Raw genomic sequence first — 25,690 nt, 5'->3', positions numbered from 1 at the left:
TGCAGTGCGGTAACCAGCTCCACCAACTTCTCTATTCACTTCAGGCGGGAGATATGGTTTTGTTAAAGTGTATTGGAGATCAGGGTTTTTTCTTTAAACGGCAGAGACACACTGAACAGGGCAGGAGAGTCTACCCCGAGGAAAATCAGGCACTTCACTTTGCAAAGGGATGTATGTGTCACTCACACACAAACACAGCACCACGACAAACATAGCACCCAGCAGTGAATCAGAGCAGGTGCACACTGCTGAAGGGACACCTGGTGTCCTAGGCAAGACACCGCATGGAGCCCTGCATTGGCAGCAGGCTAATGGCTCACACAGGCTCAGTGCCCACAGAGCTTTGGGGGAAAGACAGAGCCGAAGAAACAGGCAGCGATGCCAGGAGCTTGGCAGGAGAGGATGGGGGCAGGAGCCTGTGATCAGCCCTTGTAACACCTCCTGGGGAAGCAGACATGCCAAACCCCTGGAAAAAACACAAATTGGGTTTATTTTTGGCTTAATTAGGTTGCAAGTTGCTTGTTGACTAGTAGCTTCTTTTTTTTGATTGGCTCCCAGCAAGCAGGGACAGTGGGGAAGAGGCTCAGGATTGCACTGGGGGCCCACAGCAGTCCCAGACTGCACCCAGGGGGATTTAGTCACATGGAGTATTGGGGTTCTCGGGGACTGGCTTGTTTTGAAATGGGATTAGCTGGATTTTTGGCTGATTGTGAAAGTCAGGGTCTTATTTACCCCTTGAAAGTTAGCAACCGTGCAAAGACGCCACAGCCGCCGCAGGACCCCGAATCAGCCAGCCTTGAGCTAGGGAAAGAGCCAGCACCCGGCCTTGGCCCTAGCGTCTCCACGGGGCGGAGCCGGCCCGCCAGCACCGCCAGCAGCCAGTCCGGAGGGAGCCCGGCTCCGCCTCGCTGCCTCGTGACAGGTCGGAGGCGGAGCTCGGGGATCGTTTGACCCGGTCCCGCCCGGGCGGCTCATGATGCAGGGACAGCGCCGAGCCATGGAGCCAGCCCGGCTGTTCCTGGGGCTCCTGTGCGCCTCCGCGGCGCTGGCCGCCTCCAGCCTCCACCAGCGCCCCCCGCAGCCCGAGTTCCTGCTGGAGGAGCTGGAGCTGGGCGAGTCCCCCTCCGGCTCCCTGTGGCCTCTGCCCCGCTCGCTCCGCATCCTCCCCCGCCAGCTCCAGCTAGCCCCGGCCCGCTTCCAGCTGGTGCACGGCCCGGGCTCCACGGCGGGGCCCGGCTGCGCCCTCCTGCAGGACGCCTTCCGCAGGTGAGGGGTCCGGCCCGCTGGCGAACCAGGGGCTGGTTCTGCGCCCGCATGGCCCGGCTGGGCTCGCGCTCCTGCAACTCACCGTTGTGAGGAGAAAAGCAGAGCGACTTATGGGCTGGGCAGATAAACCTGCCCTTGGCCGCTGAAAGCGACTTCCTTCCCCCTAGGTGCAAGCAAAGCACAACGGAGGGGAGGGAGACCTGCACTTCAAATCTCTCGGGACTGCCTGTCTCTCTTGATTGTTTTTATAGGGTAGCTGGTAATTGGGGGTGGGAATTAGCCTGAAAATTCTGTGTCCTGGTTCCCTGTACAAAATTTGCTCAGCTCCATTGCACTGGTCCTGGGCACTGAGGGTGGGATGGAGAGGCCACTAATCACTTCAGAGCTTCCTTCCCTGTCTTTGCTTTTTGTGCAGGTATTACGAGTACATCTTTGGTTATTCCAAATGGCAAAATCAGGGTCAAAGACCACTTCCTGCTGGAACGGAGTTACTTCAGCTTCAAGTCATAATTGGTTCCAAAGACTCTGAGTGTGACAATTATCCCAACATCACCTCGAATGAGGCTTGTGAGTATCTGATCTGGTATGAAGTGTATCTAACTGGGGGAGGAAGGAAAAGTCCACTGGAATCATACACTTCAGCTTTCTACAGGTCAACTTTTTTTCTTGTACAGCTATAAGAGCCATTCAGAATTTCCTCACTAACACTTATTTTCCAAGCACACAAATGTAATAGTCAGCAGCGTATTTAAAGGTTTATTACAAATGAAACTGAGTAATAATAGGCTCACTCAAGCTGTAAAAAGACCTTGAAAACCTCTCACGCTTATAGCAGCCTGACACTGATTGCTGCTTTTATAGCTCTGATGAGTTTTTTTTTACTTATCTTACTAGTTAAGTTGGTCAGTGACTTCTTCAGTTTACGGTAAATAGGTTAAATAGTGGAACTCTTAGACCTTGTCTATGCTTGCCCACACTTGGGTACACGTAGCTATGTGCTGCAGTGAAAGGCAGGTTGTGTCCATAGTCACTGTGAAATGCTCTGGCAATGGGGAAAAGCTCTGACAGCTGGAGCCTTTCCCTGCTGCCTCCCACTGCCAAAGCCTTTTATCCCTTCTACAGTCTTTCACTATGGTGGGGAAAGGTTCCAGCAGTATGGAGACAGCAGGATGTTACCCTGCTAAAAATAGCAGCGTAGACATGGGAGGTGCTGCTTTGATCCAGAGAGAGCTGTGAAGGGTATATACCCCAGGGTTCAGATGTGTAGGGGACTCTGCTCACCTAAGCAGGGCCTCACTGTCTGCCCTGTTGTTTTTACCTTTGCTAGCTGGGTGTATAGTGTCTGTATTGTACATGCTGCCCAAGTGTAGCTCTGCCACTAATAATAATTGCTATAGATCCTGTGGTAACTGACACTTCCCCATTTCTAATTCTGCAGAACAAGATTGAGAAATATTCAAGACTTTAAACATCTGTTCAAATTGTAGAAGGTGGGGGAGGGATGGTTTTACATCTTCTTACTTATAGATTTACTGCCTTCTTGAAATAACTACATATGCAGTAGCAGTAACCTTTCTTAGCATAAACACTGCAGTGTTTAAATCTCAAGAAATATAGGAAGTATTTACTGCAATAACTTTCTTATTGCAACATTGTGTATCTACTTATTTTCCTTCCATTGAGTGAAACTTCTTTTTTTCAGTAACAAAATGAATTTTCATTATTAATAAATATATTAATGCATGTGCAAAAGGACATACATGAATTCAAAGCTGTAACAGTACAGCACCACCACTTAAAAGCAGTGGAAGTCAGAGTTAAAAGTTGTTATAAGAAAAGGTTAGGATTTGTAGAGTCCTGTTCTAGCGTTATGTCAGTTAAAGTCATTATTATATTTTGTTTCAAGTTAACTAATCCCTATTTTATCTTGTTGAGACAATAACTTGTATTTTGTCCATTTCCATCAAAGATCAGTTAAGTGTAACAGAACCTGTTGCAGTACTGAGGGCAGAAAAGGTCTGGGGTGCATTAAGAGGTAAGTTGACATTTTATATGCTGTTCTCTAAGGGTTTTAATACTGTAGAGGGAAGTATTTTGTTCCTGGTTGTATAACTAAAGCAAATACATTGCAAGAAAACCATAGAACTACGAAAAGCATACTCTGAATATTATCTAGTACATGAATGTCTTTGAATGAAAACACCTATTAAGATTTTATCATGCTGTTTAAGGTTCTGTTTTCCTATAACTTGTGGAAGAAGGATGTTGTCCAAATCCTTCTTAAACTTGAAACTGAAAACGAGCGTTCACACTGAATCTGGAATTTCTTCCATTGTGTAACTTTTCTCTGCTAATATTTGAAAATAGAATTGGACTTGTCAGTATCTTGGAATTTTGTGGCTCATAAGCACAAGCTTATTGAAATCCTCCTGTATTACTCTGGAGGGCTGTATGTGTGAGGGTTTCCATTCCTTTACAAGGTTAATTTGGTGCAGTGGAGCAGGGTTAGAATATTTAAACTTAATATACATAGAACAGTGGAGAGACATTTACCTTATCTTCAGGATTAGCAGTTTCCTCTTCCCAATTACTGAACTAAAATTGGGTCTTGGGGGTGCTGAGATGCAGTATACGGTGGTCCCATGTTTTAGTGACCTAAGTATTTGGATTGTTCTCCACAAACCTCAATCTCTTTGATTCTTCTAGGTTTGGAAACCTTCAGCCAGTTGGTCTATGAAGATGACTATGGGACTGTGAGTATAGCTATTAACTAAAAACACATTCTTGGTAGCAATAGAACCACTATTGCTAAGAGGCACTACCATAGATCTTCTAGACTAGAGGCTGCATTGATGATCCTCCCCATGATGTCTTGTCTTCCTAAATGGTCCCCTGAAGCTAGTTAATATAGACTTCTCGATGTTTGGTTAACTTAAAACTTTTAAAGGTATTATCTATTTGAGCTATATTTCTGTACACTGCACTGTAGCTGAACTTTGACAATCTGTTATAAAATAACATCTTTTTAATTCTCCAAATCCTGTTTGTAATAGTTCCTTATCAATGAATCAGAAATCACTGACTACCCAAGATTTGCTCACAGAGGAATCTTACTTGATACATCAAGACACTTTCTACCCCTCAAAAGTATTCTTGCAAACCTGGTAAGTTGGCATTTTGTAGTAACCAGTGCTTTTTCCTCAAAGGTCTGCTCAGGTCTTGTTATATACCTTATCTTGACAAATTCAGTAAATCTGTCACTGTAAAACAATAACTTCATACAATAATCATAGGTGGCTAATTGTTAAGAAAGCAGTTAATGCCAGAAACCTGGAGACAGTAACAAATGCCTATATCAGTTGCTAGGCAACTTAGAATTGCCTAAAAGTGTCTAAAACTATGTTGGTCTAGTTTCCTCTCTGTCTGGACATACAGCAGGCTTTAACTTGTAAATTTCAGTGGAAAAAGAAACTGATGGGGTGGATGGACTGATGAAAATGCTCTAGATTTACAACAGAGGGACTAACGTCACTTGGCACAAATATGCTTCATAACTTTTTATTTAAATACAAATGGCTACAATAACGGGCCAGAAAACTGAAATGTTTGGGGGAGCGTAACTTGTTCAGTATCTACATGCATACAGAGATAAAGGCACACTACCTTTAAACCCAAAACCAACTATTTAAAAAATGAGAAGGAGCAGCAAAAGTTCTCTCTTACCATGTAGTAGTATCAAACAAGCTGAATTTCCCCAGTAGTAGATGGGATAATGTATGGCCCTTAACTGTTTAAGGGAGTGGGCAAATGAGCCCTTATTGAATTAATATTTTTAATTTAGACCATCTCTTCAGGGCTATGGGAATAGAGCTATTGGAGGGGCAGTGTGGTTTGGTGGCTTGAATATGTGGACTTGAAACAGGGAAATCTGGGCTCTGTTATATACTGATTTATTGCAAGACCCTGAACAAATTACAATCTCTCTTCCTCCACTTCTTCCAACTGAAAGGGGAGATACTTGCTCCCCTTTCTGAAGCATTCCTGAGGTTTTAGTGAGTTTCTTCTGTCCACGTCTTTCCTGCTCTGCTACTCCCATCCTGGTTGCTTGTTTTATCCCCATACAAAGAAGAGGACAGCTGCTGTAGGAGAAGCCCCTGAAGTCCTGGCCTCAGGTCCCCCTATTTTGAGGAGTTGATTGATAGCCCTTATTTCTTAATCAAACGGGAAGTGACCTCTGCATCTACATCATGATCCTAAAAGAGGAAATTGGCCATGAGTTGAGGCGGGGAAAGAGATGAAAAAGACCATAAACTTTTAAAAATATTTAAAGTGGTTCACAAATGAAATGGGATTAAGGTGTAGAACCACATTTTAAGTGACTTAATTACTGTTTCAAGTAATAGTGACAGGTAGCTTTCCTTCTGATTCCAGTTCAATGTAGTTGTTTTAACACATTCAACAAGGGTTTTAATTAAAGTTAATCCTGATGCACTAACATCCTGCATCCTTCAGGTGATCTTGTAATTTGATTTTCAAATACAACTTCACAGTATTCAGAGAGCCATGGGGGCACAGCATTGAAGTTCATGGTTTCTGGCCTCCTAAAAACATTTTTCTCCCATCAAGCAGTCTTTTCTAACCACTAACTGCACAACTGAGGAATGATGTAGATGCTCTTGACAACCTAGCTTTTCCAGATTGAGTGGTGTGTCTTTCTCTCCAACCTATTATATAGAGGCTGTGTCTGCATGGCTCCACTGTTTGGACTGTGGGGATATGAACTGCTGTATTCATTAAAGTGCTACACTGTCACTCCCAGTGCCGGCTTTAGGCCGATTCGCCCGATTCCCAGGAATCGGGCCCCGTGCCTAAGAGGGCCCCGCGCCTTAGGTGCCTTTTTAATTTTTTTTTACTTACTCCGGCTGCGGTCTGCTCCGGGGTCTTCCGTGGCCCTGTTCCCCTGACCAAAGCGCCAGCGGGAGCGCGGCAAGCCCCGCGGCCCCGCTCTCCCGGCTGGAGCTCTGGCCGGCGCGCGGCAAGCCCCGCGGCCCCGCTCTCCCGGCTGGAGCTCTGGCCGGCGCGCGGCAAGCCCCGCGGCCCCGCTCTCCCGGCGGGAGCTCTGGCCGGCGCGCGGCAAGCCCCGCGGCCCCGCTCTCCCGGCGGGAGCTCTGGCCGGCGCGCGGCAAGCCCCGCGGCCCCGCTCTCCCGGCGGGAGCTCTGGCCGGCGTGCGGCAAGCCCCGCGGCCCCTGGCCCCACTCTTCTGGCTGGAGCGCGGCAAGCTCCGCAGCCCCGCTCTCCCGGCCGGAGCTCTGGTCGGAGCGCGGCAAGCCCCGCGGCCCCGCTCTGTCCGGAGCGCGGCAAGCCCCGCGGCCCCGCTCTCCTGGCTGGAGCGGAGCGCGGCAAGCCCCGCGGCCCCGCTCTCCTGGCTGGAGCTCTGGCTGGAGCGTGGCCCCGGCTGGAGCTCTGGCCGGAGTGCGGCAAGCTCCGCGGCCCCGCTCTCCCGGCTAGAGCTCTGGCTGGAGCATGGCAAGCCCCGTGCCCCTGGCTGGAGCTCCGGACCCTTTAAATAGCCCCCAGAGCCCTGGGGTAGCGGGGGGCTATTTAAAGGGCCAGGGCTCCAGCTGCCTCTGCCACCTCGGTCCTTTAAATAGCTGCCGGAGCCCCGCTGCCCCGATGCATTCCCCAGGGCTCCCGCGGCTATTTAAAAGGTCCAGGGCGGGGTAGAAGCAGGGGAGTCTCGGGCCCTTTAAATAGCCCCCAAGCCCCCCGCTATCCCAGGGCTCTGGGGGCTATTTAAAGGGCTGGGTCTCCAGCTGCCTCTGCTGCATCCTCTGCCCGCACCAGGCCCGCGCCAGCTCCTGCCAAGCCCCCTGCCCTGTCTCCAGCCAACCTCTGCCACACCCCTCTGCAGCCCTGCCCAAAGCCAGCCAACCCCCCCCACACACACCCCTGCCCACACCAGCCCTGCACTGCCCGCACTGCCCACCCTGCCCTGTCTCCAGCCAACCCCTGCTGCACCCCCCTGCCTGAAGCCAGCCAGTCCCACATTCCTCTGTCTCCAGCTCTGCCAACCCCTGCTGCACCCCCCTGCGGCCCTGCCTGAAGCCAGCCCCCACTACACTCCCCTGTCTCCAGCCAGCCCCGCACCCGTTGCCCTGCCTGCAGCCAGACCCTACCTCCAGTCAGTCCCTGCCCTGCCTTGAACCAGCCCCATGTCCACTACTGCCTTGCAGTTCCCAGGGCAGTAACCTGCACACCTGCTTCAATGAGGGGGGGCAGGGAGCATCTCGGACCCACACACGTGCACACCCCCAGGGAGTGGCGGGGACCCACAGATGTGAAACGGTCATTAATAACCAATCAACAGCATATATGATGCAATGTACATAATATATAATATTATTTATATAGTTATGGAAAGTAAATAATACATGGAAGAAATGAAAGGCTTTTTTTTACACCTTTTATTTTTTTTTAAGTCATCCCTGTCAGGGCCCCGCCGAAAATGTTCGAATTGGGCCCCGCACTTCCTAAAGCCGGCCCTGGATGCTGTAGGCACAAACTAAAAGGTGCTAGTATGCGCCTGCAGTATCCAATGGGAGAGTTAGTGTTGTACTTTAATGCATACTGCAGTTCACGCTCCCATAGTCCAAGTGGTAGAGCAATGTAGACAAATTTTAAGATTACTAGACTTTTTTCACTCTGACCTAACCTGAAGTTGAGCCTACCCTTTGAAGATAATGCATTTAAAGGAACAGCAGTGATGTTAAACCTATCTTGAAGATTTCAGATTCACTGCTTCAAATGGATCAACGTTGTAGCGGAAAGGAGTATATTTGCCAATAACTATGCTATAGCACATGCAGCACTGGGTTATATGGTTTCCCTCCACAGTCTTTCAACCTGGTTTACTTGCTAGAGGAAATATGTACCAGGGGTCATGTAAAGAAGCCTTTGAATATGAGAATATATAACTTCCTCAGTTCCTTATTGCCTTTTTTTGTTTTTTTAAGACTGAATCATGTGTTTAAAGTCTTTTTCACTATTCACTGCAGTTTACCTGTAACAACTCTGATGCATTTAGATCTAAGTCAGCTGGTATGTCGACTCAGTGTGCGTTTGACCTCTAAAATATTTATTTTTGGGATTCTGTTTGTGCCCAGAAAACCAGGTGTTTGTACAGTCAGTAATTTATAGACTCTCATGCTGCATAGGCTTCAGCATTTCCAGTGAAAATAATACTTGTTGCTCTTTTCTCTGAAAGGGCTGACATCTTAACATTCTAAGAAAGTTAGACAAATGTAAGTTGACTGTCTTAGGATTTACCTTATTCTTAAAGCTTACTCCCATTTCTTGCTTTCCTAATATTTTTTTAAATGCACTAACTTTGTGGCTCTAATACCCTCCCACCTTCTTGCTTTTTATGTCCTTTCTACTTGCTTTAAAACATGCAGAACTTTCCTCTTATCTGTCTAGCTAAACTTCTGTTTGAATTCAATACTAATCTTCCAGTAATGAATTACAGACAATTACCAATTAAGTTAAAATACTTGCTCTATCATTAATAAATTTGGAGAGACTACAAATGGTGTAGGTCTTAACTTGGCTTGAGCCAGAACCTGAAAAAGAGATGGCAACTTTTTTTTATAATCCCCAAAGTGGGGCGTCCCATATATCACATCTAGTCTTAGTACTTCAACTCCATATGGAGAACCTGTATTAATGTGGGAAATCTCAGTTGTATCCATTTCCCAGTATTGCTGCCAAATTAACTGTAAACTGAGGGAGAATACTAACGCTGATGAGGAAACAATAGACTATAAAATTCAGTTGGATGCAAAATAAAGTAGAGACGTAAAAACCTGTAGACTGTAGAATCCCTTGGCACATGCTTGCATCTAAACACATGGTATTTGGGGAGAAGCAGTGGTGATATAATGCTGTCTGACTATAGCACGGCATGGAGAATTTCCAGGATTTGGTGTGAAATTCAAACTCTTCAGTTTCTTAATTTGACAGCTGCTCCCCTATGAGCCGGTCAGCTAGAATCAGGTTCACTACCTGCAATGGATGGCTAGAGAGAGGAACAATAGGTAAAACACGTAAAAGCAGATACAAAATGCATTTAGGGTTCAAGAATATGTGTGACAGTGGAGGAGGTGAGGACACTTTGCAATGCTCCATAAGGCACTACAGGATACTGCAGCCGAACCTAGAGCAGGGACAGTAGTAGCGCCCTTCAAACAGTGATGCAGTGCAGGTGAAGCACTGAACTAAAATGTTAATCTTGCATTGTTCGTTACAGGATGCCATGGCTTTTAACAAGTTTAACGTTCTCCACTGGCACATAGTAGATGACCATTCATTCCCTTACCAGAGCGTCACTTTCCCTGAGTTGAGTGGCAAGGTGAGTCAAAAACGTGAGTGGAATATTTGAATTTCTTGGCATGAAATACCTAAATATTTTATTGTAGAGGATCTGTTGCGTTTTAAAGTTCAACCCAGACCAGTGAGAGGCTGCATTTTTGCTTGACCGATAACCCTGAGTGCGTCAAAATGCTCTGCTGCTGTAGCTCCCAGTTTGGACTCTTTCAGCTATCAACAAGGATGCACTGAGTGTCTGTGTGTTAAGCAGCCCTGGTTCAGCCACTCCGACTCCAGCAGCCTGCTTGTTACACCACTGCCACACTCTGGTCTCCACCGGCCTCGGTTATTACTAGCCAAATGACCCCCAGCACACCTGAATTTTCCCCAAACCATCTGCCCTGAAATGTCCAGCCCCTTTGTGGATCATTCAGAGCAGTAATAAGTAAGGCTATGTTTTAGTCATGGGTATTTTTAGTAAAAATCATGGACAGGTCACGGGCAGTACACAAAAATTCATGGCCTGTGACCTATCTATCCATTACTTGTACTATATACCCCTAACTAAAACTTGGGGGGGGGGGGGGGGTTGTGCTGTGGGTGCTCTGAGGTGGCCTGGGACCCCTGCTGGTGCTGGGGGGTAGGGAAGGTTGGCAGGGCGGGCAGGCTCCACGCAGCTTCCGGGAAGCAGATGGCATGTCCCTGCAGCTCCTACAGGGAGGGAAGGCCAAGGGGACTCCACGTGCTGCCCCTGCCACTAGCACCAGCTCCGCAGCCCCCATTGGCAGGCAGGGGCAGCCCAAACAGCTCCTTGAGGTAAGTGGCGCACCCCATCTCCCAGCCCTGAGCCGTCTTCCACACCCAAACTACTGCTGCTGCTGGGAGGCGGTGGCCCAAGACTGCCCCAGAAGTGGCTGCTGCAGAAGTCACGGGATCCGTGACCTCCATGATAGGCACACAGCCTTAGTTATAAGGTCCATTGCTCTTTTACGAAAACAAAAGCCCAGCAGCTTGTTGCTTTAATTGGAGTTAACAGTAACTTAAATTCAAATGCAGCCCTGGGATGGGTTGGATTAAAGTAAAACAAGTTTATTAACAGAAAGAAAGAGGTTTTAAGTGAGATCGAGTATAAGGGATAAAGACAGAAATGGTTACAAACAAATAAAAGGGCAAACATGCATTTTAAAGTCTGAATCTTAATCTAGCAAGATACAGTCTTTGTTCAAGATGGTTTTCTCTCATCCACGGTCGTCTTTCCAATTTTTTGCTGGCTGGCCTGGCCAGGAGCTGTCACAGAAATCAAATCACTTGGTTTCTTTGACTGAAAGTGAAGGATAACTTAGGAGTTCGCTCCCCCTCTCTTTATAGTTCAGTGAACCTCTAAAATCTATTCTTTTGAAGGGTACAAAGGTGATTAGTTCATGCTGATTAAAGAAGGCCTGGAAAATAAGGCTCCGTGATGGTTCCTCCCCTGCTGTGGTTGCTACTGTGCAAATTATCTCTTCCTGCTGCAGCCTCTAATATAAATGAATAGTCCACTGACCTTGGGCCCCACCTGGTTTGGGATGTGAGCAACCTTCCTTTGTCTACGAGCAGACCTGCTTATCACCTTTACCTAGGCCCAGCTGTCTGTCTTAAACATGTTCTAGTAACATAATGTAACGGGAATTCATAACTTAACCTTACATGTGAACACACAGGCATTTTACAACAATATTAATAACCAGCGTGGTGTTAGTTTTCATGTGATACCTTCCAAGGCATATTTTGTACAAATATTATTGCATTAGTTTGTAAAGTGTGAGTACAGGAGTGCCTAGGGTCACAGCATGTGAACAGTATAAGTGGTACATCTAGCTTCTCAACTGGCCTTGAAAAGAGAAACATTGTTTGTTTGTTATCAGTGTTACCTTAAGTTCAGCAGGCATCTGCAGCACCACAGGCATAGCCCAGTAAATGAAGGTGGTCTTGCACCATATACAGTTTTCACCTAGTTTCTGCAAGATAAGCATAAGCCTTGCCAATCATGCATAATTTGCATATGCCAGTGGCTTCTCTGCAGTCTTCTATGATCCAACAAGCAGAGCCACTAGTGAGATCTCGTACCAACTGATTAATGTTCCAAAATATACTACAGAATATTCATAGCATACTATGAAAGTCTTAAATGACACTTTTTAGTGTACATCATTATGCTGGTTAATCACTAATTCACAGTGGATCACCTTATCAATAGTGAGGTTCTACAAAAAAATTTGGCCAAATTTAAATTTTGTTGGATTACTCCGTTATTGGAATTCCATCCTATTGAGCCTAAGCACGACAAATATATCTCTTCATATCAAAAATCCAATGGCTTTGGGGTAGAGGTTTGATGAACTTATTTAAAATCAAGGTGGGGATTCCATATGGTGCACTTGGGTCAATGACAGTCTGTCCTGCCTCTTTCCAAACTGCAGGCTGTGGGAGGGAGAGCATTTTGCCTCAATGACCAGTTGCATTTTTTTCAATGCCTGTTTCTGCAGTTGAGTCACCATTTAGCTAGAACTCTGAGGTTTAAGATCCTGTTTGATAGCCACGAAGGGTCATGGTGTTGTCCGTTGAGAATTCACTTTGTGGCTAGCATGTGCTACACCGAGTCAATAACTGGGAGAGGCTCCTGTCACTTTCAAGCTGCAGCTGGGGGGACAGTACAGTGCTCAAACTCAGCACCATAAAATGGACGCTGGACTGACAACTGGAGACCTAGTAACTTCAAACTGACTCCACCTCTCAACTCAATCAGCCTTTTCTATTAATTTGGTCTTTCGCGTGACCAGCCAAAGGGCCCATAATGTTTCAGAACCAGTAATGCTGGTATGACCAGGTGGATGTGTGGAGAAGTCTAATAAACAACGACTTTGTACTTTGTCAACCCCGTGACTCTTAGAGGAACTGGCTTGTTCAATCAGACTTTTTTGTCACTGGAAATTTCCTTTATTAAGCAAGATCTAGGACAGAATAAATCTCTCCAAGTGCAGACCATTCATTCTTGTTGGATAAAAATGCAGTTCTCCCAGGGCTGGGCTGCCAGATTTATTGGACCATAATTATCCCTGGTGTAATTGCACATTATTTGTGACTTGCTTTCGATCTGAACTGGAGGAATTCCAGAATTTCAATACCTGTTTTTTTGCAAGTTCCTTGTATATTTCATAAACATTCTCTTTAAATGTGAACATTTCACAGGGCTCTTATTCCTATGATCTCGTCTATACTCCGACTGATGTCCGTCTGGTGATTGACTATGCTCGGTTAAGAGGTATTAGGGTTATCCCAGAGTTTGATAGCCCGGGACATACAAAATCTTGGGGGAAAGGTAAGATCCATGTCTCTCTAACAAGGTTACAAAGGTTAATGCTTGTAATGAAATGAGGCACAGAGTAATGTGACTATATGAATTACTACCCATGCTCAAAGCACATTATGAAGATTTTGAAAGACTTTTCAGTGAGAGGTAGAAGAATGATAAAAGCCCTGAGATGGATTCAGTGAAGATCATTCCTTTTGTTTGAAAAACAACAGTGACATTGGAAGCAATTGAAGTCCTACGTTAGGTACATGCTGAGCTTTCATTTCCTTGCAGAGTGGATATGCACAAGTGTGGGCATAAGCAAGCACATAAATGCAGCTGTATTTATTTCATTATCTGAGCGCTTTAGAATTTTCAGGACTCATCATGACGTATTCTAGTCCAATTGCTGTTAGAATGATGGAGATAGGAAGCTGATTCAGCTTGTGGAATGCAATTACAGTGAGGAGTGGAGTCTCACTTTGTTGTTTTTGAACTTCTTATTAAGGCAGCGTTACAATTAATGTTAACCTACTACATCATATATTACTTATTCGGGATCAGGTGAATATTTTAAAGAACTTGACTAAAGATTCTAGCTTACTTGCTGGGGAGCCTTCCTCCTCTGATTGCATTAAAAAGGGTGACCACATTTCTAAATACCTGTCCCCTTTTTGCCAAATCTGTTGGGTATGTATTTGGTGTGAAAGCTTTTCCTTTACAAGGACAGTCTGTTTTACCATACCACAGTTCTGTAGGAGGAGAAGTCACATTTTTCCAATAACACGATACTCTACCAAAGCATAGATGACAGCGACATAGGTCACTTGCAGAAGTTGGGGGTGGCGAACACCAGAGTAACACTGTGAAATAAAATGCCAAAATCAATACTGTACAGGGCATTGAGATTATCTAGAATTGTTGGAGGAGGCCACACCACTTGCTGTTCCCTTAGTGTCTATTTTGTATAGGTTTTTTGTACTGCAGTCATCACCAGAGCATCTGAACACCTTCCCGTAGTGCACTAAGCAACGTGATTACACATCTGTCATATTGTTTCTTCTCTTATCCTCTCCCCAGAAGGAAAAGTGTGTGGAGGGGGAAGAGTCTTGTTTGGTAGGGTGGTTGTGTGGTGTTTGTTTAAATATACCTGCTGAGTCTGAGTGTGTTTGTTTGATCAATTGTGATCAGATTTGCAGATGACCATACAGTTCTGGAGAAGTGACAGAAGGCCAGAGCCAAACTGTAAAGTAACAGTGATTTAAAAACAGTGGGTGTCCAGACAAAAAGAAGAAAGCTGGTATAAAAATTCTACTGTCAGGGAGAAGAAATAGGGAGGGTACAAAACAGATATAATGAAATAGCCATTGCTTTTTACCTTGTCTTAATATTGACATTTTCCATATAACTTTGCATTGGTTTCTGCAAGGAAGATGTTCTTAGGACAGGTAGGTGACAAGGACTCCTCTCCTAAATTAGTGTACAATATTAATTTTCACAACTCATATCCTAGTTTAGTTCATGTAAGTTGACCCTTCTTGACTTGGTGACTCAGGAGGTGGCAGTCCTGCAAAACTTTTTCTCTCCTTTTCTCTCTTTCCCTAGTTGCTCAGTAGGGGTGTTTTCCTGTGCATAGTATTGGGATGTATGTAGACCTTCAGAGTAGCAAAGTTAGTTACTAGTGGGATGGGTCGGGAAGGCATGGAGAGCTGTGATCTGAAATCAGCTTTCTAAGATGTCCTCCTGAAAACCCACCATTGCCTTTGCTTCCTTCCTAGACTCATTGTGGCACTTCCCATCCATAGAGCCCTGCGCAGATACAAAAACATGTATCCACATCCAGTCCGCAATCCTCAAAAATTGTCTCATCTGTGGACTTGCGGGGCTCTAAACAGCTCCACAGATCACTGCGCAGCAGGGACACAAGGCTGTGTCAAGCCCCCAACTGCCCCAACTTCTCCCCAGAGACCTCCTGCCTGCTCCACTCCTGCCGTACCTCCTTCCCTGCTGCAGGCAGGGAGGCTACAATTCTGGGACCTTCTATGCAATGCTGCCCTCCCCGTGAGGGGGCGCGGCCATGCCTACACTTTTGCAGTGGCTCTAATGCATGCAGCCATTGCCGCCTGCTTGTTTAAAGAACCCCACCTTCAAAATAGCACTGGGCTCACTCCCTTCTGGGAGTTGTAGTTTACCTCCTGCCTCTGAGCAAGCTAGGGATTACAATTCCCAGAATGCCTAGCACGCTGCTGTGTGATTCAGAGAGCTGAGCTGGAGCCTGGTGGCTGGGTGACAGCCACTCCGTCTGTGTGCTGCAGAGCCCTATACAGATACAAAATTTGTATCCGCATCCATGCTGCAATTGGAAAAAATGTTCTGAAGCGGACGTGGATACAAAGCAGATTTGCAGGGCTCTACCCATCCAGGGATGCATCAGAATCTGGTTTTCCAGATGGTAGCATGGTCTGTAAATATTTAGGCATTAAACTGGGCGTCAGGAAGTCCTGAGTTCTAATCCCGACTCAAACGCCTTCTGTGGTCTTGAACAAGTCATTTAACACTCATCATCTTTTGCTGATTATATAAAGTAGGAATAATACTTAAACCAGTCTTGAGTGCGCTAATGTTTGTAAAGCATTTTGTCTAATACACAGAACTACGAGTTCTTTTATCCTCTTAATGGCTTCTTTTATTAGGTCAAAAAGACCTTCTCACACCATGTTTCAATGGAGAGCACCGGAGTGGTTCTTATGGACCTGTAAACCCCATTTTGAATACAACTTATCATTTCATGACTGACCTCTTCAAAGAAATTAGCGGTGTATTTCCTGATGCCTACATCCACTTGGGAGGAGATGAAGTGGACTTCACTTGTTGGTATGATGTGACAGTTCAAAGCATAGAGGCTGGTGCAGCTATAATCTCCCTAATGTCAGCAATTACGGCATTCAGTTCAGTGATGCATATGGAAAGTAATGTGGCTCTTCCTGGTTGATGTAAGGGTGGGGTCTCATGAGCTGAGGTTTCTTCTAATCATAGCTACGTAACAAGATGCATTATAGGGAGAAGTGTTTGCAACTTCTAGGAAGTTGAGAGACTAGAGTGGGGCTAATTCTGTTTTGCATGGAGGGTTGTTTTGATTAAAACATTCAAAGTAACATTAAAGTTGAAAGATGCCTTTATAAAACTAAGAGGTTAAAAGGGAGCTACAGCCTTGCAGAAAAGTGGTATATGAAATAACTCATCTAATCCAAAAAATTGAAATCTTAATGCATTATAAAAACTGAAAAGCAGCCTCTTCTTAAATAAATGGACTTTTTTCTTTAAAAACCTGCCTTTCCTCCACCTGCCCAACTGGGTTTAAAGGGACAATAGTACCGATAGTTCAAATTAACAGCATGCCACTGTTTAAGTTACTTTAAATGGTAGTGAGTACTGAATATTTTGGGGAGTGACTATTGATACAGAAATTAGGTTCTGAAACCTGCCTTACAGGCATGGTTCCAGTGGAACTATGTTGAAATGAAACTGTCTGAAATGTTTCAATTTTGGCAAATTCCACTGAAATTTTTTCAACGGGCTTTACTAGAGTCTTCCTAGAGTTGGGAAACTGGAGTAGGGAAAGTTCTGAAAAGAAATTAGTTATCCAAGACTGTACTAGTAATTTAACACTTCATACATATTTTAAAATATCAATTTAGGCCTAATCTAGAAAGGATTTAGATTTATCTACCTGCCTGCTGCTCCACCCTGTTCCTTGGCAGCCCACCAGGCAGACTGCCTTGGAGAAGGAGACCCTAGGGCTTCTGGACAGCCTGCCAGATGAACTGCCCCAGAGCTGGGAATCCATCCTTTTTGGGGAATTTTGGTTTTGTTCTGATTTGGAACAAAACTCAAAGTTCAAGTTTTGAATTTCTAAAGTTCTCTGTGAGAGGGAATTGCTTTTCTTTGGGTTGTGACATTTAAGTTTTGCCTCATCTTATGCACCTACTACTACCGATATCCCTTTATAACACATAGCAAGCTGTCTTGTGCTAAGTAAAACTTACAGTATTGGAAACTGGGTTTGGGAATCTTTGTAAGGAATCAGAATAACACTGCTAATATTTTCCGCTTTTAAGGAAATCTAACCCTGATGTGACAGAGTTTATGAAGCAGCAAGGATTTGGCATTGACTATGCTAAACTGGAATCTTACTATATTCAGAAGTAAGTTGTTTTTCACTTTCGTCAGCATATTTAATAAAACTTTCTTCCCAGTCCTTTACCTCATCCTCAAATTCTATCAGCCCTAAAAACACCTAGTTTGTTAGAGTGCATGTGTGATGGAGTGGAGGGAAGCTGAATTACGAGAAACCCATATTTTTCCTTTTCAGAGGTGGAGTATGAAACTTACAACTTTGTGTGTGGTGCAGTATTAACATTCAGTGCTTGCATGCTAGTGATAAGCATGCTCTAAATACATACATCAGATGTGTCTTGTCATTTAAATGTCTTAAACCAGAGTTGACTGTTTAAAATTTTGGTAGAAGGACCCAGGTGTAACCTTTTGTCTCCCTCATCATTTTTGAGCTAACTTGTTCCTTTTTTTTTTTCTTTTAACTAAAACCACACCCCTTTGTAGCAGTGAATCTCTGGCTAGAGTCACCAGTTTGCTTTAATGCTCATGAATTTCCTGACCATATGGCCACTTCCCTTTCACAGGATTCTTAGAGCTGGTGTCTTGTCCTTCACCCATCCACCTTACACAAGAAATGCAAAGATCAGGCTTTCCCTTAGGCCTTCCATAACACTGCACAGTGGGCTGAGAACCTGTTACAGCATAAACATCACACAGGCTCAGTATTTCTGCAGTAAAATGAGGTGATCCAAGACCTGCTACTGTCATTCTTAACTGTAATCCTATTTTATTTTAAAATTCTAGAATCTTGGATATTGTTTCCTCAGCTAACAAAGGATACATAGTCTGGCAGGAGGTGTTTGATAAAGGAGTAAAGGTAAGATCTGACAAATGGACACGTCACTTAACAGCACAGGACTGCAGTAGGCTTGCAAAATGCCTTGGTTAAACAAGTATCTGATCCTGCAAAGATTTAGGCATGTGAGTAGTTCACTGACACCAGTGGGATTGGAAAGGTGCTGAAACTTTACAGAATTGGAGCCTAACTTGATTCATAGACTTTAAGATCAGAAAGGACCATCATAATCATGTCGTCTGACCTCCTGCACATGGCAGGTCACAGAACCTCACCCACCCACTCCTGTAATAGACCCCTAACTGCTGGCTGAGTTACTGAACTCCTCAAATTACAACTTAAAGACTAAGTTACACAGAATCTACCATTTACGCTAGTATAACCTGCAGGTGACTCATGCCCCATGCTACTGAGGAAGGTGAAAAACTCCCAGGTTCTCTGCCAATGTGATCCAGCAAAAATTCCTTCCTGACTCCAAATATAGAGATCAGTTAGACCTTGACATCTCAGCCAGACACCTGAGAGAGAATTCTCTTTGGTAACTCAGAGCCCTTCCCATCTAGTGTCCTATCACAAGCCACTGGAGATACTTGCTACGTGCAGTCGCAGATCAGCTACATGCCGTTGTAGGCAGATTCATCAGACCATCCCCTCCATAAACCTATCATGCTTCGCTTGAAGCCAGTTAGGATTTTTGCCCCCACTGCTTCCCAGAGTTAAAATGCTAGAACAGGAACTTTACCAAGCTTCTTTCCACTGCACTTGATTTGAAACTGATAGTCCTAATGACTTCAGAACTTCTTGACATGGGTGGGAAAGTCCATAGAGTAATCTGTTTGTCCTGGGCTCGGTGATCTATAATTTTGTACTCTGAAACTACACTGGAATAGTTCTGATATCTGAACTGGGAGTTAAAGTTTACGGATAAGCTGCTTTCTATTTCATCCAGAGCAACCCTAAGGCATTTACTTTTAAAAGAGATTATAACAAGTCATTTACTTTTAAAAGAGATAATAACAAAATGAAGTCTGGAACATATTTTTTAAAAAATCACATTAAAATTAAGTTCTTGGACTTAGTATATCAGAGAATACTCCCATTTCTTTAGAAAAAAATACAGAATGGAAATCTGCCATCTTTGAAATACTGGTCTTACTAAAAGAAACCCTTTGTTTGGAACTAGACTCAGGTGTTCAATGATGAAACTAATTGGAAAATCACATGTAGCCATTTACTTATGTTAGTTTGTTTTTCTTATTTTTCTAGATAAAACCTGACACAATAGTTGAAGTGTGGATAGGGAGTTTGTATACCGCAGAACTAAGCCGTGTAACAGGAGCTGGGTTCACCACTATCCTGGCAGCCCCCTGGTACCTAGACTATATTAGTTACGGACAGGACTGGAAGAAGTACTACAGCGTTGAGCCGCTCAACTTCCCTGGTTTGTTAAACTGCATTTAAATTACTCATTTCTATTTGGATAACTACTTGTATGTGGCTTTTCTATGTGCACTTTGATTTGTGGCATAGGCTCTGAAGGCTGGGGGGAGGAGGTGTCTAGGTGGCTCTTTTTCTGGGTCACTAATACAATATAAAAATATGCAGTTATTTGCATTATGTGCTTACAACATCCCCTGACCAATACAAAAATCATAAGAGAACCACAATGCCCAAATAATTAGTTTTTTTTTTTTTTAAGGTAACTGCTTTTCATAGTTGTTGCAGTCTTCACATCCATACACTTCACTTCCTACCCTTTTTACGTGATCATAAATATTTACTGGTACTTGAGTGCACTTCAAGAAATATAAGTTACTGAAGCCAAATTGAATCATTAACATGTAAGACTTCATTTAGTTCATGCGAAGCTTGTGATCCTCCCTAAACTGTATTAAACTTCTAATGTCTGTGATATGCTTAAAATGTGCACACTAGGTTTTTTGAAAATCTACATTCAGCTATCAAAGGTGAAGGTTATGGCAGCTGCCTGTCAACTGCATTTAGCATGGAAATTAACTGTTCATTCCGTTTTTGTGGTTTGAATACAGGGTGTGAAAAGCAGAAAAAGTTGGTGATAGGTGGAGAAGCCTGCCTTTGGGGAGAATTTGTGGATGCAACTAACCTCACACCAAGATTATGGTATAGAACTTCTTGATCACTTTCAGATTTTTTGGAAAATGTTAACCGTTATGGGGATTGAATTAATCCCATAATCTGTTTAGAATTTAAAACCAGAAGGGACCATTAGCTCTTCAAGTCTGATTTACATATCACAGGCCATTAAATTTCACTGTTGTCCAGGTTGAGCCAAATAATTTTTGCTCAACACAGTATTTGCCCTCAGACTAAATTGTTGTGTGCCACAGGCAGAGTAAGAGAGACTGAGGTGCCATTAATCCCATGGATGGATTAGGTGAGATGCCCGGATGATCCTAGCAGGTGATCCATGCTGCAGAGGTAGTGAAAATCCCCCAAGTCCCTGCCAATCTGACCTGGGAGAAAATTCCTTCTTGCTTCAGATAGGTCAATCAGTTTGACCAAAAGCATGTGGACCGGACTCACCAGCTAAGCATTAAAGAAAAAGAGGATTCTCTGTACCACCTCAGAGCACTGACTCACTCTATCAGATGTCCTGTCTCCAACTGTGGCCAGTCCCCGATACTTGAGAGGAAGGCTAAAAGCCCAGCCTCCATCTAGCCAATTGTGCATCAGGGAAAAAAAATGCATCTTGATCTCTGCAGGTGCTTCAGCATAAGATTTGATTAACCGTTGTCAGTGCAGAGCTGCAAGTGTTATGAGGATGTTGAGGGCACTGCAGCACTTTATAACATTGCTTGTTGCTAATACTGGTCAGTGGTAAAAAACTGTTTCCTCTGGGGCCAAGCCCTAGTATTAAATTCATTCTATTCTGGGAAATAGAATAAGTTCTTCGACTAAATTGAATGTCTTTCTACAGGCCTCGAGCAAGTGCTGTTGGGGAGAGGCTCTGGAGCAGTGAAAATGTAACTAACATACAGGATGCTTATAACAGACTAGTGAAGCATCGTTGTCGCATGCTCAGGTAAGATAGCAGGAGTTAGAGTAACCCTCAGCTCCAGGATTCATTAGAACTAATGAATTTCAATCCATGCACTGTTTTAATGCATTTATCTTGCAGTCTTCAATTCTAAGGTTTGCATGGAACAATTACTTAACTAATAACTGTAGCTTTCTCTAGTTAGTGGTACCTCTGCATAGTCACACTTGTCAAATGCACTGAGTTTCATGAGCTTTCTAGAAAAGTCATATCTATTGGGTCTGTACAAACACTCCTTCGTGCTACCAAACACTCAGCCAAGGTCACATACGTAGAGGTCATGGGGCTAAAGAGAGAGCTCCCTGCTCTGAGGGTTCTAATTGAGGGCAAGTGTGTCTTGACAAAATGTCCAGAAACTTTTCCTCTGAAAAGAATGCTAAGTCCAAGATAGACTTGCTGAAAGATGATCAGTAGCTGCCTTATTTATCTACAAATCTAGGGATTGAAATACACCACATTTCCAGGTATTTCTAAACCTTTTTATGGCTGATTCAGACTCTTACTTACCTATCCAGGGACAGAAACAACTAGTACCTGCTGCTTATGATATGCAGCCACCACAGCCAATACCTAGCATAAAACTAGAGTAGATTATCCAAATGGCAAGATTTGGAAATGACTGTCTCCACTGCAAAAGTACAGGTCCTTTCAGTAAGCTAGCCTGCCTGCTGAAAGAATGCCATTTTTTAAAAAAGGTGAAGAGCCCCAACTAATCTCTCTGTGAGAGGACAGGGATAACAAACTACAGTCCGGAGTTGGAACTTGATACTAGAAAGAGTCTCTTCTGGACAAGTAATGCCATACATTAGGCCCAGTCTAAATGCACTGTTGCACTAGCTTAACCTTAAATCAATTTAAAAACACTCAAGTGTCTACACAAGGGTTTGCATGAGGTTATTTGAACACTCATTTAAACAAATCAAGTTGAGGGGTCAGATAAGGGTTTCCACCAGGTTAACTAAATGTTTTTAAACAGCTTTTAGTTAAATGAGGGCCTTTATACCTTTCGTCCAAAGATCTAAGGTGCCTCTCATTAATAATGAATCCCACCTTTGCTCTAAGCAGGGTCTCGTAAGAGAGACTGAAGACAGGGGATGAGGGAGAAATGAACTGTATATTCAAACTGGATTATCTTCAGCATAGCATGGCCATAGATTGACCATTTTTCTTTACAACAAACACGCTCTAGGCCAGGGGTGGGCAAACGTTTTGGCCTGAGGGCCACATATGGGTGGGGAAATTGCATGCAGGGCCATGAATGTAGGGCTGGGGCAGGAGGTTGGGGTGTGGGAGCAGGCTCAGGGCAGAGGAGGGGTGCAGGCTCTACCCTGACACCACTTACCTGGAGCGAGTGCGGGGTGGCAGGAGCACACATCTGGACCAGGGCAAACTCCAGTTTCATGTTGCATGTGTTATCTAGAGCAGGGGTGGGCAAACTACTGGAAGCAGCCGGCATCATGGCCCTAAGGGAGCAGGGGCAGAGGGCTCCATGTACCTCCCCCTGCAGCTCCCATTGGCCATGGTTTCCCATTCCTGGCCAATGGGAGCTTTAGGGGAGGTACCCATAGGCAAGTGCAGCACGTGGAGCCCTCTGTTCCCCCTCCCCCAGGGGTCACAGGGATGTGGTGCCAACTGCTTCTGGGAGTGGCATAGGGCCCATGGCACCACAGGGGTGGCAATCTCATGGGCTGGATCCAAAGCCGTGAGGGGCTGCATCCAGCCCACGGGCCGTAGTTTGCCCACCCGTTCTAGGAGATAACAAATGCAACGAGAAACTGGAGTTTGGAGAAACTTGTAATTTTTTAAGGCTGGGTGGATAAGGACAGAAACTTACATTAGAAAATGTAAGTTCAGGTATCACCCGTTGTTGGCATAGATGAAACTTCTGCGGAAGTAACTTAGATGAAGTGAACTCCATTCTCTTGCTGGATTGTGTCAACAGTAGCATTTGTGCATTAGATTCTACCTCCTTTTCCAGACCTATGTGGATATTGCTGGCATACAAATCCTCACCTTGAGAGAGCTTATTTTAGACAAAGCCACCTGTCAACAGCAGGACTAGTGAAGAGTGAGATGCCTCCTTTTGGGTTATATTTTGATCCCAGCATTTCTTGTACCAGTATCCAAACCCCAGCCCCTGCCTGCTGGGGATAAACCAACTGTGAACACAAAGGAAAAACTACCACTATCCTTTCCCCGTACCAAAAAACTCATCTTCTTGAAAACAAAGTGTGTGGAAGATCAAAGCTCTTGTGTGTAGCCTTAAGTTACACACTGCCTATGCGAGGTGGGACCTGCCGAAACTTTCCTTTCTTGAGATAGATTAGATTTAGGGACCCAAACAAGGTGAGGATAGTCTAGTTTTTTAGGACCTAAGCACTGAAGTAGACTAACCTATCCTTCCAGCAGTGTCTTTGCATCTAAGAGGTTCAAACAAGAACTCCCAAAAGGCAGTGTCTGTGAGCCTTGCTGCAGTAAGGAGTTGTGGACTGAAGTTGCCCTTCTATGGTTCTTGAGATGTCTTTGCTAATGTACCACTTCTGGGCTGCTTTAGCTGTCTGTGTAGTGGTGATAGAGGATAATGGTGGCTGTTCAGAGCCACAGCTGTAACTCCCTCTGTAGGAAAACACAAGCCCAGCTGCTACTGCTGTAGTCAATGGGGCTGTAGGATTGGCAGCAGAATAGCTAAACCCACATTCCACACAGAGTGGGGAGATAAGAGCCATGCCTTTTATCTAGAAGATGTCAGTGCAGAATCAATTAAACCCGCCACAGAGGTGTTCAATATTTAATTGATGTATTGACTACCCCATTCCTTTCACTGTAGCTTTGAAGCTTAATTTAAATGCCAAAATTAAATACTGAACCATTGATCATTTTAGCAGAGATGCTACCACTTCCCATCCCCAAACTTTTTAACCCATACTGCACCCACATCTTATTTGCACAAGATTAACTAGCACAGAGTTTCTACATAAAGAACTGTGTGGAAGTCAAGGATCTACAACAACATCAAGTCTGATTTTAAAGACCGTAGTATTTCCTTCACAGGCTGCTGCCCCAAAAACTAGAATAGCCTTAAAAGACTGAAGAGGAACTGAGTGGGAGTGGAATGAACCTGACAGACATTAATGCTATACTGCAACAGTCACTCTAAGTTAGGCATTTGAGATCATTTTCTAATATGCCAGTATCTCTAATTAGACCACACATAGTAGCATACTTCATATGCTAAGTGTGACTTTTAAAGCTCAGAATGGGGCCATCTTTTCATCCCCTCAGTAAGTCATCCATTATTTTATTGCCTTAACTGACAAGTTCTCGTACTACTTAGGCCTAATTTGCTCTGTAAGCAAAGCTAGCACTGTCTCATCTTACTATTTGTACTGCTAGTTCCTTTTATATAAGTGTGCACAGTATAAGACAAATTTTCTTTTAACAGACGTGGAATAGCAGCTGAACCGCTGTTTGTCGGGTATTGTGATCCTGAATACAGAGGCCGGTAACTGTTGTAGCAATATTTTACTGAATTACCTGAAATGTCTCTGCGGGAAGTGAATCTACACACTCAGCACCTGAAATTTGCACTGAAAAAATAAATCCTGAGATGCTGGAAGTTAGTTATGTACATTTCTGGCAGAAATCATAGATATTTTAAAACTATAGCAATTGATACTAATACAATAATAAATTACAATAAATGTACAGAGAATCAAGGACTCATTTACTGAAACCTCTGTGTAGTTACACTGTGTGTATGTAACAGGTTTTATTCCTATTGAACATGCATAATTCCAAATGGCAGCTACCCGTACCTGACCTAGATATGGCCGTCCATATACCTGTCTATTGGAATTCTTCACTCTACAGTCCTTGAGCATGACAATCACAACGACATAACTGACAGACCACTCAACGTTAGGCAGTAGAGGAAACAGAACACAGTGCCTAGAGGCTCAGAGCTTACAGTAAACTATCATTAAGTGGTAACGGCAAGTTATTTATATAAATGTGTGACCATAAGGGGTATGAAAAGTATACTTTTGATAAAGTACAGCTGCATAAGAATTATGTTAGCAATACAAGCTTCCTCAAATGTACTCTGGACAGAGTATGAGGGAAAGAGAAAAGTAGTTCACTGTGTCTAGTCAATCCTTAGTCTACTACCTCAAATAACCCAGAGGTTGCAAAGAACTGGAATGAGACTAGACGATTTCAGGTAGACAAGTACTGATTCATCCTGACGCAGAGCTGATAGGCTATATGATATACATTACCTTAAATTATTCATTTACTCTTGAGAGTCAGATTCAGATAAACTGGACTTTGGACTTATACATAACGCTAGCAGCGGGAACAATTCTTCCTTTAAATAAGCTTAGCATTATTGGGCACAGATCTTTTGTAGAAAGATCCTGCACTTAACCCACATTTCCCCCTTTCCAACAAAGGTTTTTATCTTATAGAACATTCTTCACTCTACCTTTATCTAAATTTGTTTCAGTAGTTAAACCATGATGCCCAAACTACTATTTGCTATAGGCATGTTGGTCCCAGGATGTTAGAGATACAAAGGAGGTGAGGCAATACTGTTTATTGGACCAACTTCTGTTGGTGAAAGACACAAGCTTTCAAGCTTACACAGGGCTCACTCACCTTATACGATACCTATTCTGTAAC

General features: G+C 44.1%; 1 protein-coding gene across 1 annotated transcript; it reads left to right on the top strand.

Moving 5' to 3' along the window:
- Nucleotides 1-958: 958 nt before the first annotated feature.
- Nucleotides 959-24,722, top strand: HEXB (hexosaminidase subunit beta). Its single transcript, XM_050944602.1, has 14 exons — nucleotides 959-1,266; nucleotides 1,682-1,833; nucleotides 3,236-3,301; nucleotides 3,973-4,019; nucleotides 4,320-4,430; nucleotides 9,573-9,674; nucleotides 12,860-12,989; nucleotides 15,656-15,836; nucleotides 17,081-17,167; nucleotides 17,883-17,955; nucleotides 19,201-19,375; nucleotides 19,983-20,073; nucleotides 20,891-20,995; nucleotides 24,453-24,722. The coding sequence occupies exons 1-14, from the start codon at nucleotides 974-976 to the stop codon at nucleotides 24,514-24,516; spliced, it is 1,677 nt and encodes a 558-aa protein (XP_050800559.1). The 5' UTR covers nucleotides 959-973; the 3' UTR covers nucleotides 24,517-24,722.
- The last annotated feature ends 968 nt before the right edge of the window (nucleotides 24,723-25,690 follow it).

The sequence above is a fragment of the Gopherus flavomarginatus genome, chromosome 3 (genome assembly GCF_025201925.1).
Source record: "Gopherus flavomarginatus isolate rGopFla2 chromosome 3, rGopFla2.mat.asm, whole genome shotgun sequence".
NCBI classification, from domain to species: domain Eukaryota; kingdom Metazoa; phylum Chordata; order Testudines; family Testudinidae; genus Gopherus; species Gopherus flavomarginatus.
This window is presented reverse-complemented; position numbering and strand designations above follow the sequence as displayed.

Excerpts from the sequence above, each read along its gene's own strand:
- HEXB (XM_050944602.1), top strand. The coding sequence starts at position 974 with ATGATGCAGGGACAGCGCCGAGCCATGGAGCCAGCCCGGCTGTTCCTG. Across the intron at positions 15,837-17,080 it reads GAAGTGGACTTCACTTGTTG|GAAATCTAACCCTGATGTGA; the intron begins GTATGATGTGAC and ends TCCGCTTTTAAG. Across the intron at positions 19,376-19,982 it reads TGAGCCGCTCAACTTCCCTG|GGTGTGAAAAGCAGAAAAAG; the intron begins GTTTGTTAAACT and ends GTTTGAATACAG.